At 39.0% G+C, this 16477-nt stretch overlaps 1 protein-coding gene across 1 annotated transcript; it reads right to left on the bottom strand.

The window, feature by feature from the left end:
- Nucleotides 1–990: 990 nt before the first annotated feature.
- On the bottom strand, nucleotides 991–15402 carry LOC119806203 (lipase member N). Its single transcript, XM_038317804.1, has 9 exons — nucleotides 15289–15402; nucleotides 14612–14729; nucleotides 11565–11763; nucleotides 9873–9982; nucleotides 7903–8039; nucleotides 5611–5757; nucleotides 4051–4122; nucleotides 3452–3523; nucleotides 991–1224 (listed from the first exon to the last, which is right to left on the bottom strand). Exons 1-9 carry the CDS (start codon nucleotides 15400–15402, stop codon nucleotides 991–993), a joined length of 1203 nt encoding a protein of 400 aa, XP_038173732.1.
- Between the last annotated feature and the right edge of the window lie 1075 nt (nucleotides 15403–16477).

Below are 16477 nucleotides of genomic sequence, written 5' to 3'. Positions count from 1 at the left end.
TCCCCCAACACAGTTCTGGGGTTGCAGGCATATGCAAACACACTCAGTTTTTCATTTGAACTCAAACTCCATGCTTCCACAGCACATGTTCTTATTTATGGAGCCATCATAGCCTTAGCCCCAGATAGAGCTTTCTTTTTTGTTCTCTCCCTCTCCCTTCCTTTCTTCCTGCCTTCCTCTCTCTTTTTCTTTCTCTTTTTTTCTTACACTTCGTTTCAGTTCTAAACTAGGCTTTCTGCTATCAGTTAGCCTTATTAATTTATCTTTGTTTCAGTCATTGCTTTATGGTAGTTTTAGTAATTAACAATTCATTTTTAGTTCATTTTCCCAAATTTTGTGTCTCTGTACACCTGCCAGTTTATAGCATTATACTAGGGATCTGAAAAACACAAATTTAATAGTTTTCCATAGTGCTGTTTTCTCATCAGCTTTATGATGTGAGCTAAGATTTGTTTTGTGCTTTGTTTATAATGCCTTCTGGTCAAATTTTGACTTCAGGTATGACAAAGTCACAACTGCATAATGTGTGCTCCAGTGGCTGCCTTGACCAAGCCTTTCTTTTTAGGCCACATTCTCATGCCTACATTCAGCTCTTTGAAAAAGAGGAGAGCGAATCTATGAGGTTCAAAAACAAGACTTTGTGCATGCTAGGCTAACACTCTGCCACCTGAGGTACACCGTCAGCTTTTGAGAAAGTTCTCTTTTAACAAGTCTTTCAATTATACCTTTAGCAAAGAAATGTTCACTAGATTATATTGTCTTTATAAGAGAGTCTGCTTCTGATCTTCGTCAAGGAGATAACACCCTGGAATTTCAGAGTTAGACATTTCTTGGAGAAGCACAAGTCATCATTCCTAGGTGGAGTACTGAGACTCAGGAACACTTCAACAATAGCAAGGGAATGCTGCAGGCAACCTCAACATTCACCAGTGTTTTTCCTAAAGCCGTCCATGGGCTTGGAAGCACATTTTGCCTGAAAATTAACTGGGTTTAGAGATATTCTCTCATCAAACCTATGATTTTACTGTACAGTCTTTGAGGGGCATCAAGGCCCCAGACAAAATCAAAATGGTTCCAATCTGGAAAGAGTTTGAAGTAGCGTAGATTTGTAACTTGGGGAAGTATCCTGGCCACATCTTGAGGTGTTATGAGGACATCATGTCCACCAGCCCAAATGGCAGTGGGCACCTTCATGGCTGTCAGGTCATAGATGGGAGGGCGACTCTGAGAGAGACAAAAAGCAATCATGAAAGACACTCTTCATTATCATGAAAGACACTTGAAATAACAGAAATCCTGCAAGGTGAGTATCTGCTATGAGCATAACTCTCTTAGACAATGAGAGAGTGAAGGGTGAAAAGTTCCCACACAACGATTGGTCCCTGCCTTTGGGGGGATTGGGAAGAAAATGTGCAAGGAAAGATAGCTAGCCAGGCACTTGAATATAGACTTTTAAGGGAGTTGGGTTTTGACAGGTGTGGTGGTTTGAATAAGAATGATCCCCATAAACTCATATATTTGAATAATTGGTCATCAGTTGGTGAAACTGTTTGGGAATGATTGGGAAGGGTGGCCTTGTTGGAGAAGATGTATCGCTGGGAGTGGACTTTTTGAGGTCCACTAAACCATGCCCAGTGTCTCTTTTTGCCTTTTGGCTGTGTCTCAAGGTGGGAGCTCTCAGCTACTGCTCCAGCGCCATTCCTGCCTGCCTCCTGCCATGCTTCTCACCATATTCTTAACCCCTGAAACTGTGAGCTCCAAACTAAACTCTTTTTTTTGTAAGTCCTGGTGTTGTAGCAATAGAAATGCTGGAAGGCTTCCCAGTGAAGGGACAGTGTGCAGGCCAAGACCAGGAGTGATAAATTCATCAATGCACCATGCTATGAAATCCACACCTTTTAGAATCTTTCAGACAAAGCAAAGTCATTTTTCAGGGCCCTGTACTAGGACAGATCAAGTACGAGCTGTGGGCTGACTCGAGGAGAAGTCGAAGATGGATCCTACCAAACTGAGGACACACGGTGTGGATTCTCTAAATTAAAGCTCTAGAGAGAAAACTGAATTCTCCAAAGAAGAATAAGGAGAACCTCTAAACACTCTCAGGAGGATGCCAATCATTTAGGAGGATTAGGAAGATGAGGAACTAATAAAAGGAACAAAAAGGAAAAACAAATACCCAGAGCACTGGACGACAGAAATCTAGGAAAAAGGGAATTGTTCCAAACTGATAGAAATAACTTCAAAATCTGAGAATAGGAAAGTAAATTTGCTAATTAGAAGCAATGAGTGACTACACATGGATTGCCGTATAATAGAGAAAAAAAGCTCAGGTAGATTTTTCCAAAGTCCAAGAAAGAAAGGGAAGGGGCAGTAAGCGTTTCCTACTTATGTATGAAAAGGCATTGGAAGAAACAGAAGGATGGAATGAGGACTTCAGAGAATCTGTGGATCAAAGAAAGGTTTGTTAGCTTATGTTTTACAAAGGACAACAGTATGGTAAGGCAAAAAGAGCAGCTGGTACCCAAAGCACTTTACAGATTCAAAGTAACCCACATAAAAAAAAAAATCTAATGACTTTTTTTTATAGTAATAGATGAAAATATCATAAAATTGGTATGGAAGAAAAAAATGGACATATATATCCAAAGCAATCCTAAGCAGATAAAGAAATGTTTGTGAACTCACAATGAGTGGTTTCCAATGTACTGCAGCGTTCTAAGAATAAAACACGGCCATGTAGGCTGACTGAACATGACAGAATACCTGGAAGCTAATGACACAGCTACATGGATGTAAAAGTCATGCATTGGGGAAAGAACAACCTTTTCAAAAAGTAGGGGTGGGAAAACTGGAGGGCCTCAGGTTTAGAAATGAAATAAGAACTCGGCTTTTTGTAGAAAAGCCAGTTCAAAATTCAGCACCAATGTGTTTATTTCACATCTAGAAGTCCAGTCCCAAGCATGAGAAAAGTGGCTAACAGCTTATTAAAAGCACGGTGCTAAATGAGTCTACAGTTCTATGTTTGTTTCCATCAGAACTGTGGATTTATTTACCAGCATACTAGGTAAGATTCTTGTGAAGCAATTTCCATTATTAGGCACCCTTCAAATTTTTTGTTTCAAAACCTTTTCCGTGACATTGGTTGTTTCTTAATATAATTTGAAATAAAGAAGCAAGAATAACAAGTATATAAGGCTACTATACATGCTAAGAGAATCGAGATAAAATAATATATCTAACACCTCTGGGTAGAGGCAATGCAAGCAACTTACTCTCCTTTTTGTATGCTCCTCTTATGCCTAAAAAGTCTGCATACCCCAAAGTTCTGCAGACTAATAATTTAAAAGTCTCAGTATAAATATTAGAAGTGAGCATATAGAATTCTTTTTCCTCCACTAATCCCCCATCACAGTTTCTCAACCCCCTATCCTGAGGGCTCCGAGTGGCTCACCTGGTTGTAGTGCTTCATATTTTCAGTTTCACTTCCCCAGTCGTAAGCTCTGAATTCATCAGCTCGGTACAGCTGAAACCAGAGTTTTAGAGAGGAGATTCAGGGCAAGAGTCATGAGAACTACAGTGATGCTTAGAGAAATAACCACATGGGGAGGAAAAAGGGCTCCGGGCTCTCAGAAGGAAAAAAAAAAAAAAAAACAACCTTATCAAGACAGAGAATGTTGCCCAATAGACAAAGATGGGTTTCCTTGGTTTGAAGAAGAAACACGTGGAAAAGTAAGCCTCATTAGAAAGCCAAGTCTCAGACACTTCTGTCTTGGAGGAAACTTCAGCTCACTTCAGAATGCCCTTTACGGAGTCCGACGGAGTATTTTACCAGCTGTAGTTTAAAATGGGATTGATTTGTGTTACACTTGCTCTCTACCATAACACTCTTTCTCCTCAAGTCCAGGCAAATCAGTATTTGAAAAGGCAACAAGAACAAAAACAGAGACAGTTTCTAAGCTTCTAGATACAAGTCCATTGCAAGAGTGAATTATGACCTTTGACATTAACTGAGACAAGGACCGGGCTGACTTTCTGTGAGAAAGCTGTTACCTGTTTTATATGCAGGATGTTCTGTATTGATGATCCCGTGGGAGCATGTGACATGTACACATCCAATCGACTCTAGAAAGTTAAAAATAGCCATCCAAGGAAAATGAACTATGTCTCTCAGAAACAGAGACCAGTGAAGAGTTCGTAACAAATACTGGTGCTTTGAAAAAGACAGCCAAACCATCCCTATGAATACGTGTCTATGTGAAACATCAGACTGTGAGCCGACCTAGGGTAACATGGGCATGGGTTTCCTAAGGGAAACAATCTGCACTGTCTGAATCTTGGTGCAGGGTAAAACAATCACACAAAGTGTACATGCAAGCCCAGGAACTGTGTATATAGATAGCTACAGGTGTAGTGTGTGGTAAGCAGGCATGTAGGTTGACACAGATACAATCACAGATCCTGGGGTTCAGGTCCACATTTTGTTAGTTATCATCTTTAGAATTTGAGTTCTATTTTTTTTTTTATCTACAAATAAATATATTGACTTAGTAGATGTGAAAGGGCACACCTTTAACCCTAGCACTGGGTGGTAGGGGTAGGAAGCAGAGGCAGGAAGATCACTACGCCTTCAAGGCCAATCTAGGCTACAGTGTGAGGCTATGTCTCAGAAAACCATAGAAACAAATAAACACACTAAAAATCATGTTATCAACCTGCTAGGTTCCTGTGGGGAGCAAACATACTGCAAGAATAAAGCCGGAATGCTTTCAAAGATTGCTTTAATCTTTGTGGAGACGATAGAGGTGAAAATGATGGAGACAAATAATCATTTCTGTACCTTAGATGTTACGATTCATAGTCAGGGAAACTATGAAGCTTTCTAACTTCTGAACAAAAAGGCCTTGATCAGTGGCCCCTCGTGTCTGTAGCCTTTGACAGCACAGGGATGAGATGGGATGGTGAGCAGTTCTTTAGGAACTGGCTTCTTTTTAACTGTGTGTATTCTTTCTAATTAACGACTGCCAAAATCTCATTAGACTCTAATAGGGATAGCTGTGCGACCACTCTGAAAATTTAGACTCCTTCTTCTTGAATTCTCAGTAACAGGAGAAATGAGTTGCTCATAAAACATAACTTTAATTTCTTCTTCAGAAGGGGATTCCATTTCCTTCTTTTCTGTACTAGGCTTTCCATGTTAAACAGTTAATTTTCCTTGAATCCCAAATCTTGAGTTACTGGCTACACCAACATAATAAGTGCACTGCTTACTCAAACTTCTTTCCTAGAATTCTATTTTTAGTTTAATTTACCAAAATGAAGTAAACAGAAACCACCTTAGTTGCAGCTGCTCACAAGCATGTGGGAATATTCTTAACACTCATTAGAAAGTGTTCACTCTCCTAATTTTGACAGACAACGGAATGAGTCTTTCCTTCCTATTTCCTCATGTTCATTCATGGTCTGTTGACATACCTAATCCTTCATGCATATCAAATACCTGCCTTCAAGGGCTTGCAATGCCTATGCACTTATATAATAGAAGAGATAAACATAAAAATGAAAGCTGGGATTTCTTCAAGCATCAAATGGCCACTTAGTTATTATACATACCATATTCATATTTTTTTTGTTGAATCCAGCCCACAGGGACATAAACTCACTACACAATGGTCGGAGTAGCTTTTTGTTGCAGACTTGGATATAAGATGCCTTTGCCTTCTTATCTTCTAAAAAGAAACCTTTGGTACCAAACATAAGCTACGAAAGAAAAAAAAAAGAATATTCTTTTAAGATGTCTCCTCAAATTCTTTGATATTTTCTTAGTTATCAGAATGAACCAATTTGGGAATCTATTTGCATTTGCATTTATTTTCTGTAGTCAAGGAGACAAAAATAACTTAGGGGAGGGGCAGTGGGAATCTGTTTCCAAATACAGAAGGTCATAAATTGTAGTAAGCAGTCTTTGACTCCAAGTTCACTTCTCCATGGTAGATCTCTCCTGTAATCTGACTAATCAGTGATTTCCAAGTTTCTCATTCAGTGGTAAGAAAGATGAATGAGATTTTCATTTTAAGATGAACTATTACACTGAACAGGAAAGACATGAGGGTTTTATCAATATTTTTCATGTATGTATTAGCTGTGTATTTTTATCCTAAAGTAACCATTCTTCATGATGAAAAATAGAGAACAAAATACCAAAGAGAATTTGGTGCTGGGCATCAAGTACCACAAGGAGCGTGTGAACATATCCTGGGCTTGTGAATGTCAGCTAGGGCAGATCTCCCGTGTAGTCTAGAACTGCACAGAAATCAGTGGTGAGGAAGTCAGAGAGCTGGGTCTTAAAGAGGCAGAACCTCTGGCAATAGGGAATGCATATAGAGAAGACACAAAAATCAGGCTCACAGCTGGTGTATGTAAGAAGAGCAACGTGTTTTACAAAACTGATATATTTATAGATGGATGCGTCTATTCCAAATTTCACTTAACAAACTATTTTAGTCAGCTGAGCGTGGTGGTCCAGGAGTTAGAGACAGGAAGATTGTCATACTAATTTAGTGGGAGTCTCAAAAGATCAACAAAAGAAAGAATGAGAGAAAGAGAGGGAGGGAGGTAAGGAGAGAGGGAGGGAGGGAGGGAGGGAGGGAGGGAGGGAGGGAAGGAAGGGAGGAGGGAGGGAGGGAGGAGAGAGGAAGGCAGGAAGGCAGGGAGGCAGGAAGGCAGGGAGGCAGGGAGGCAGGGAGGCAGGGAGGCAGGGAGGCAGGAAGGCAGGAAGGCAGGAAGGCAGGAAGGCAGGAAGGCAGGAAGGCAGGAAGGCAGGAAGGCAGGAAGGAAGGAAGGAAGGAAGGAAGGAAGGCAGGCAGGCAGATGAACAGAAAGAAATTAATTCAATCAACACTGCCCAGATGTAGATAGTAGTCAAAGCTAACCGATGACAACATATTTTGAAATGGTTAAATTCTCTCTGCTCAGAGTAAACAAGGCAATGAAACCGGTGTGTAACCAGTCGTTTGGCCATAGGAAAATATCTTCCATGTGTGGAAGGCATGCTTATTAATGTGCTCGCGTCCATGTGCTCACTAATATTCCCTTTCATGCCCACAACTCCAACCCAAAGCCGTCCCAGAGCAGTGCCTCACCTTCTTTTGCAAGAATTATTGTGATTATCTAACTTTCTGGTTTCATTTTTGTACAAATTCATTTTTATAATCATTTCAAACTCAAAGGACAATATCAACAAACTATTAATATTATGCTTCAAGATACACTATTTGTAGCCATGACAAAAAGAAACCTGAGACCAACAGAAAATAAAACCAAAACAACTCTCGAGGGAATGGAATTACAAATCCACAATTGCTAATTGAACAATTATTTTGCAGCTTAAAAATTAACATTAAGTATTTAAATGAATACTTGAACTCTAAGTTATTGAAGGGCTGGAATAAATCTAGGTGTTTTAATAGAATAGAGTAAGCTTTAATATGGAAAAATGCATATGAGTAAAGGTTTTCTAATGTCTAAAGACGACATTCACAATCATATGTAATTTGAAGAACGTCTTCCAAGTGGATATAGAGAACCCACTGAGCCGCCCAACTAAACAGAACAGAAAAATGTATGAGTTGTTATTATATTGGTGTAGGACTCAGCTCAGCTGAAAGTCTATGCATGTCTCTCAGTAAGTCACTGAATTTAACAAATTATATATGGTACCTATAGATTCTATTGACATAGACATACATGGGAACACACATACCCTCAGGTACATCTTCATGGACTCTAATTTCTATAGATTTTGCCTAATGTTCCTACCTCTCTTTCATACAGATTTAAAAATAATAAGGATCTACAATATAAAATGAGATCCTAAGATAAATTTTGGCAAAAAGAGGAGCCTACCTTGATTATGGAATTTGGAAGTAGAAAAAAACTGGTAAAAATGCTTGTGGGATATTTGAATGAGATCACAGGACCCAAGGCAAAATTCATTTTGATTCTTTGTGCCACTTCAGGCATGGTGGAAAAGGCTATAAACCCTGGGAGAATAGGAGACAAGACAATCTCATGAAAATTAGGTATACTCATGCAAAATTTCATCAATTTTGGGACTGAGTGGGATTCTGTTCTGTCGTGCTTTGTCTTCCTACTGCACAGATCTTGGAGATGAATTGGAAAGGTTCTCCGAGTTGTTCTGCCAAGATGATCCAACTTAAGTTCTAGCTAGCCACAAGTCCATACTTTTTCTGATACTGTTCTGAGCCACTTAACTCATTTAGGGGGAAACAGCAGTAGCTGGCAGGTAAAGGAGGATCTGGTAAACTATAGAAATGGCACGTATGCGCACATATGCATGTTGATCGTCCTAAATTCTAAGATGCTTGGTGAGTCACCATGCTTCTTTAAAAGTAAACAGTCAGTTCACAGACACAAACAAAACAGTTCTTTCTGCAGTTGTTTGCAGCTGCACAAACAAGCTTTCTTGCTTGCTACAGTAAGATCTCATTGTTAATGCCGTGGGTGTCTTGTTGGATATTCATACCCCACCCACACCATTTCTAGCTTCCCAAAGTGAAGATGTTTCCCTTTGGTCCACAGTGATCTCACTGGGCAGATTAGTTTCCCAAGGTGCATTGATGTGTCTCTGCTGGAAAATCACTCCTAAACACACATAGAAATCCTTACTGAAATGTTAACACTATTTAGGTCATGGAAATTAGCTTAGCCACGACACTGTGCCAGGAAGACAGCTTGCCTTCAGAGCTTGTTTGGAAATGTATGGAGGTTAGTTGTTTGGTTGTTACCCTTTATGGACGGACATTTAGATGCTAGAGTCAGGGTTAACAAACAACCGAACAACCTCAAAATTTTTCCTCTCCCAGGCTTATAACATGCTATCAGCATGAAGAACTGATCAGCATCTCCTTCTGGTGATTAATAGTAATGGCAGTAATGTGTATACTTGAATAATGTGCAAATCTTATGAGATTTACCGTTTCTTGCAGTTTTGCCCATTCTAAAATGCCACAGCTTCTCACGACCAAGTCTCCTAAACTTGGAAACTTCAGTGGAAGATCAGGAACAAATTTAAATCTCTGTCAATATGATTTTTTAAATTTTTTTTTTTGGAACAAGAGCATTGATTTCCTTTCATAGGGCCTGGGCAAATCTTGGGTTGGGTGTGTGGCTCAGTGGTAGGGTCCTTGCGTAGAATATCTTAGGCACTGAGTTCTATCTAGCCCCAGTGCTGGAGAAAAAAAAAAAACAACAACTAAAAGAACCAACTGTCTAGGAAATCATAATTTTACATTTAAAAATAGAGAATAAGTTATATAAATTTTTATTTTCTAAATGGTATTTTGTAAATACTACATCATATATATAGTTATCTAGTTGATTTATTAGAACAAGTTTTTGTGTTTCAATTCACAAACAAATGTGACCAAGTAGTTTCCATTTGTTCAAATTACACTTGTGCCCTTGCTTTTAACTTACTTAACTTGTATCTGGGCTGTGATACGCATGTGCCTGATGAGGTTTCTTCTGTTTTTCTGATTTGCTGGTTTGTGTTGTTGCTTTAAACTTTACTTTCTCAGCATAAAAGAAGCATCTGGAAGCCTTATCTTTAGAATTACCTCCCTGGGTTTTGGACATGAACTCTTTTTGGAGACTAATGTCACCACGACAGTTGTGTGTGTGTGGCCATGACCCCAAATAAGGTTGGTTGGGCCCTTCATATTCATAACTCTTGGATTAAAAGTTCACAGGTTTATTGTCAGCTCAGGACAGAGAATGAAGGGCAATATAAATAGCAAACAATTACTTAGCTCCAATTGAGTTGTGACACCATTAACCCTTGTAAACAAACATACCTATTGTAGTGCCCAGTGAATGTCCAATGAAGTACAACTTCTCCTGACCTGTTTTCTTTACAATGAAGTCTATTATTCCTGGGAGGTCATATTTGGCCATTTCATCAAAACTGAAAAATGAAACAAAATATAAATATATACAGCTTTAGTTTTAAAACTCAGACACTTGCTTGATTTTTTTTCTTACACAGAAGCTCTGTGCCACCTATGTATTCGGTGTGTGTATCATTATGCACCCAGTTAAATGGAGACTATTGCCTCTCTTTGTGCAGTTTTTCTGTTTATTTTCTGCTAGCAGGGATGGCTGCAGGAGTAACGCACATTCTTTCAAGTTCTGCATTCTCTTTTCTCGCACTCCTCTTTGCTCCCCTTTCTTGCTTTCATTCTCTTTTTTGCTTCTAATTTCCCTTTGGTATTGATGACTGGTATTCAGTGCCCATCACTGTTGCCATTTGTGATCCTACCATTTGTTAGCTGAGCAACATTAGGGAAGTTATCTAAATGTTATGATGGCAAGTATGTCCCCTTGGAAAAAGAACAGGAAATCCCTGATGTATAGGGCTGCTGTGGGGCTTAGATTGTATGGAAGAAATGACTTGCCTGTTAGTAGGTACTTAATCTGATGTCATTGGTAGTACTTGTTTATATATATATATATATACACATATGTATTTATATATATACATATATTCATATAATGTATACATATTCAATATTCTATAATATCAATACCAAAATTCTTCGTTCACTTAGCATCCATTAAGGATAACAAAAAGGACCAACCATATCATATTAAGTAAAAACCAGTATTCCATGAACTTGTAAAAAGTTCACATGAGGGGGCCAATAAATTGATACAACCAAGTGTAAGAGAATTGTGGTACCTTACAGAGAATCAACTCTATGCTTTCTGTCAAAGATTAGAGAAACAAAATGTTTCCTAAATTTTGTCCCTCCACACAGTCATAGCTCTAACAATTTATTCCTCTCTTTTTCTCCTCCAGTCCTGTTTGGGGAGTGATGACTATGGGTTGGTATGAAAAATGATATGCTCTCTATTCTAACAGCACAGTGCGAGTTAACTTGGTGCTTAGGTCCTTTGGAAGGGGAGTCTATGAGGGACAACCCTGTCTTTTAGTGACAGAAAATTACTACTGAAATAAATTGTCAGAGTACCAAAACTTCTTATTAACTGTTTGTTAACCTTTTTAAAATGTCACATTGGAGTTTTCCCTAAAATAGTATGCTATATAATCTTTTTCTCTTCCCTTCTCTGGGTCTCTTTTTTTCCTAGTTGCTGTCTATTTATTTGTTATTTTAAGTATAGTCATGTTGTTTTAGTAAGGACTGAACTACAGCTGGTCTAGAATTCACAATATAACCCAGGAGCCTCTAACTCATGGAAATCCTCCTGTCTCCTCAGTATTGGCATTACAAGCATAAGACACCATATCCTGGCAGTATGGAATATAATCTGTTACCATTTCTTTAAATAAATATAACATGCATATCATTTTTCAAAATGGATTGCCTAAAAGAGAAAACATTAGCTAAAAGCACTAGCAGAATTAATTCTGCTTTTTCCTTTGGATATATTAAAAACCATAGGGGTTTTATAACCCCAAATATTATGTATTAGCCATGACTTTATATTTAAGGAACTCCCTCCAATTTTCCTTAGATACAGTTTACCTAAAAGCCCAGAATTTCTCTTCATTTGCTGAGAGAGTTTTGTGTCTTCTTGACCAAGTGTTTCCCCGGCTGTTTCCCATCCACACGTCATAACCTGCATCTGCTAAGAGGAACCCAAGGCTTCCATTGGCAAAGTTCTCAAGCCAATAGGCATTGTCTGCAAACAAGGCATGCTGCAGATACACAACTGGCCGGGGACCTAGAGGATGGGTGTGAAGAAAGAGAGCAACAGAAATTAATAGCCAAGAACAATTTAGAAACATACATGCACATACGCCCGCACACACATGCACACACACACACACACATTCACATGCACATACATGCACACACACGCTCACACACACACACACACACACACACATGCACATGCACACAGAGCCTACCTTTCCCCCTTTGTCACTTGTGTATTAGTTTAGAGTATTAAATTCATATCTCCAGCTGTTGGAGTACAGATTATACCACGGTGCTGAGCTGACTGGTGTGCATGAAGCATCTTCTTGACTTCTTAGGACAATTTAAAAAGTAGCTTCTATTTCGAGGAATATTTTACAGGTGTGCAAACCAAGTTTTAAATAGTTAAATAACTTTCCTAAATGGTCTCCTTAGTAACAAGTTTCAGAACAGTAACTGAAAACTGATTAGGTCTCATGTCAAAGCACACATCTGTGACTGCTCTGTTCTTTTTGTGGTTGCCAGTCTATAACACGTTGGCTTGCAATTTTTCAGCACTTCCATGGTACAAATCAATACATGTTCAATATAAAGCATACTTCAATTGCAATTGTGATTTTTCTCCCCCAGGGCTAGAAGAAGCAATATGATCTTTCTAGATGCCACACAAGGCAACCTTATGCCCCACCTCCTAGACAGTCATGGGATCAATCACAAGGGCAAAGCACTACAGTGCTCTTTGTTTTTGAACTATATTTAGTTAATTAGGTGCATTAAACAACTTTTCCTCATTCTAGTTTCAATTTACATTGGGTTTTTTAGCGCATAATCCCATTCAATGTTGATTAGCACCTGCATGCATGGCTTACAAAGATGTAAAGTTTTTGATGGCTAATACAGCTCTGCATCAGACCTAGAGAGGAAGGGGAGATACAGGAAAGTAGGCACAGACTAGTTCCTCGTCAAACGTCTATCCTGTTCCCTGGCTTTTGCTCACTGGGGAGCATTTGCAAACTATGACAGTAGAATAAGCTAGATATCCTTCTGCCCAATCCCAGGTTTACAAGTGTTGTAGAATATTATTTTAAGATGTGTTACATTTGTTTATGCTGTGGAACTTTTGTTTAATGATGCCAAGATGTGTTGCATTCTTTTATGTTGCATTTGTTTAACTCTATGAAGTTGTGTTCCTTTTCTCATCAAAAACACCTGATTGGTCTAAGAAAGAGCTGAACAGCAAGGCAGGAGACAGGATGGGTGGCGCTGGCAGGCAGAGTGAATAAATAGGAGGAGAAATATGGGAAAAGAAGGGCAAAGGGAGAAAGAGAGGAGGACTCCAGTGACCGGCCACTCAGCTACATGCAAGCCATGGAGTAAGAAGTAAAGAAAGTATACAGAAATAGAGAAATGTAAAAGCCCAGAGGCAAAAGGTAGATGGGATAATTTAAGTTAAGAAAAGCTGGAAAGGAACAAGTCAAGCTAAGGCCAGGAATTCATAAGAAAGCATAAACTTCTGCATGATTTATTTGGGAGCTAGATGGCAGGCCCCCAAAAAGCAAAGAGCAAAAACTAAAAACAAACAGACAAAAACCAACAACATACAAGGGAGTGAATGTTCAGTGAAGTGAGAGAACCAGGGGTATTGATGAATACAAAGCAAAACAACAAAACTCCCAAAGCAGCAGCAGCAGCAGCAATTAGCACATTACTTTAATGACTGAAAATTTAAGTCCTGGAGTCTGGCTGCCAAAATTGAAATTCTGGTTTTGTCACTTGTTTGCATGACTTTGTGCCTGTTTCAGAAGATGCCTGTCATCATCTGTAAATGGAGATGGTTAGTGTTTGCTGAGGGTTTTAAAGTGATTAAAAATACGTAGAATACGATAGCTAACAAGTGATTTTGAACGCCACATCTTTTCATAATTAATTCTCCTTAAATTTATTTCTCTAAAATTCTTTGCTCCATAGCTTTTTCTCTCTCAAGTTTGTTGCCTGACTTAATAAAAGACAAAACTGAAAATAAACAAGATCCAGGATGCTCTTCTAATTTGAAATGAAGCTAAAAGTACATTATTTTGAGTATAGCCATCTCCTAGCATAGATCATCTATTAAAATGCATTTATTGGTTTCTTGACATATAAGTCTGACTTGGAAAAGTGTATTTTGTATGGGAGAATTGCCCACATGCCACGCTGAGTTTTCATCTGAAACCTCAAATCGCATACTCCTGTCTGAGAGGGGCAGATTGTACAACACTGATTCTGGTGGTTTTGGCTGCCACCAGATGGAGGAAAAGAGGCTGCGGGACCAACATGGCAAGCAGGTGTCAATGAATAGTGCCCCCCATCCTTTTAGCTTCTTTTGTTTACACTTATTTCGCCCTCTGCATGAGCTAGCTGCAACTAATTTAGAGTATAATTTTCTTGCTTTTGCATGTTTGGCTCTTTCATTTCATGAACTGTCCCTTTGATCATGGCTGCCTGAATTCATTCATCGAGAAAGCTTCAGAAATGCACTGTCATTCAGCCCTGTGGTAAGGGATCAGAAGAGATACCTTTGGGTATCCCAGTGGACTCGACTTCATTCCGCCTAGCAGACCTTTTGACTTTTGACTTGGGAAACCGTCTTTCCCAAGAAGCCAGTAATGAGCTGATAAAGGTAGACTCTACCTTGACATTCACACCTTAGGAGCAGGTCTCATTTACCTCAGCAAGATCTGCCTTGCCCTTCAAGTCTTTTGACAAGTGGAGGGAAAATAACGCGGCTCCTTGTTAGCCATTAAAAGACCACTGCAGTAACTCAAACTGATTTGCACAACTCTGTCTCTCTCCTGATGGATAGCTAGCATTCAATTTCAGTCATGCATCTGTACCTGTCTGCTCAGTCTGTGCTCTCCCATAAGGAATCCTGTTGATGGCGAGAATGTACCCGTCTGCGGTGGTGACTTCATACTCTTCACTGGGGTAGCCGTTGTAGGTGATGATTTCACTCTGTCGTATACATAGTGTTATTGGCAGCTCCTCCTCTCAGGAGACATCATAAAGAACTAGACAGTGTGACTAACCAGTTTATGTGCGTGGATTATATGAAATCTATAGCTGTAGGTAGCTGTAAAAGTAAATTTATTATATGAGGTCTTCATAAAAATAAATAAAATGCAAGAAGGTATCTACTAAAATATTGGGGGTGGATATTTAGCATTGACCTGTCTGGCTAGAATACATTTCTTTGTTATTTGTCTTTTGAATTTCCTTTTGACTTTAAGGATGGTAAAATTCTGTGATGGGAGAATGCTGTCTTGAATTATCCAAGTGTCTTTAAAGGAATGAGTTTCAAAAGGGATCGACGAATACAAAAGACATGACCCGATCTGCTTCTTAGAGCTAGAAAAATATCAGCTACTAAGTCAAAGGAGCTGACTTACCAGCCCGACACTTGCAAAAATGTTACAAACTGTTTATATCATCCAAGCTTTTTGCGATAGCCAGGCTGGGCCTTTTCCAATCCACCACCCCGTAGTCCATTTTATCTGAAGCTGTTTGAACTTACGGCATTCATCCACACTTCAGGATTCACTTCATTGTCAAAATCCGAGAGTCCACTAACACTTAAAGTCCCACGTATCAAACAGGCTATTGTTAAGAATAGCCACCTCATAGGCATGCCTGGCACAAAACATTTAATGTTTACAGGTTAATCTTATCCATCTATGTTGATGATTAAAATTAAAATAATACCATATTGAACATTCAAATGACAGCAGAGGAAGCTGGTGCTTTATGGGAGAAGTAGACACAGCGGAAGTTACTTGGAATATTAGTCATCTCATGGAGTGAACTTAACCCAGTTTGGAGGCCTTTCAAATTTTAATTAAGGTATTTTTATGACCTTTTCTGTATTCAGCGGTTAGCTCTGAAGACAAGTTTTGACATCGCGACAGATTAAACAGTGGATTTGTCTGTATCCTTGCCTTTCATTCCACAAGGCACACAGGAACAGCGAACAGATGGAATTTCCACTAAGACATGGAACTCTCAGTCGGTTTCTAGAGAAGTGACACTTCCCCATGCACATTTCCCAAAGTCCAGCCTGGCACATCTCCATGTGGAGCCATACTTCCATTGCCCTGGTTTAAAGAATCATATCTTCAAAGACAGACATCATGTGAGCGAGTGAGCTCATCTCCTGGCCGCTGCTAAAATCACCCAGCCTGTACTTGAAGTTCAGCTTCTCCACAAACGAGCTTTTTGACTGTGGGTAAGGGCACTAATTGCTATGTGTCTTAGTTTTTTTTTCTTTTTTGGTGTGTGTGTGTGTGTGTGTGTGTGTGTGTGTGTGTGTGTGCCTTATTTAAGAAAATAATATGATGGCTTTTTTCATAGTATGACTGTGATGATTAAGTGATACAACACACATGATGCCTGCAATGTAAATTCCTTAGAACAGTTTCTATTATTTTTCTTCTTGTTAGAGTGAGCAAGAGGCTGACCAGAAATCCAGTACTACATCTAATTAATGTCTAAATTTTAAAAGCACAGTTTATTTTATAGCCTCTTATATATGTTACATCTTCTTTAAAATCCTATCTATAGATATTATATAAAACTTAAAAATTGAAACTAACAATAGTATCTGTTGAAAACTCTGAAGACACAGTCTTCAGTGTTCAAGCTATGTTACTTAAATATAGAAAAGCTCCATAAACGTGCTACTGATAATACCCTCACAAATATTAAAA

Source organism: Arvicola amphibius, chromosome 1, assembly GCF_903992535.2.
Source record: "Arvicola amphibius chromosome 1, mArvAmp1.2, whole genome shotgun sequence".
NCBI lineage: Eukaryota > Metazoa > Chordata > Mammalia > Rodentia > Cricetidae > Arvicola > Arvicola amphibius.
The sequence above is the reverse complement of the archived record's forward strand: the minus strand, read 5'-3'. Positions and strand labels throughout refer to the sequence as shown.

What these genes read in the sequence shown, in the direction of transcription:
- LOC119806203 (XM_038317804.1), bottom strand. Translation starts at nt 15,402, where the DNA reads ATGCCTATGAGGTGGCTATTCTTAACAATAGCCTGTTTGATACGTGGG. An exon ending in CTGAAGTGTGGATGAATGCC is followed by an intron (nt 14,730 to 15,288) that starts GTAAGTTCAAAC and finishes TGTATACGACAG; the next exon opens with AGTGAAATCATCACCTACAA. An exon ending in GAGAAATTCTGGGCTTTTAG is followed by an intron (nt 9,983 to 11,564) that starts GTAAACTGTATC and finishes TTCATTTTTCAG; the next exon opens with TTTTGATGAAATGGCCAAAT.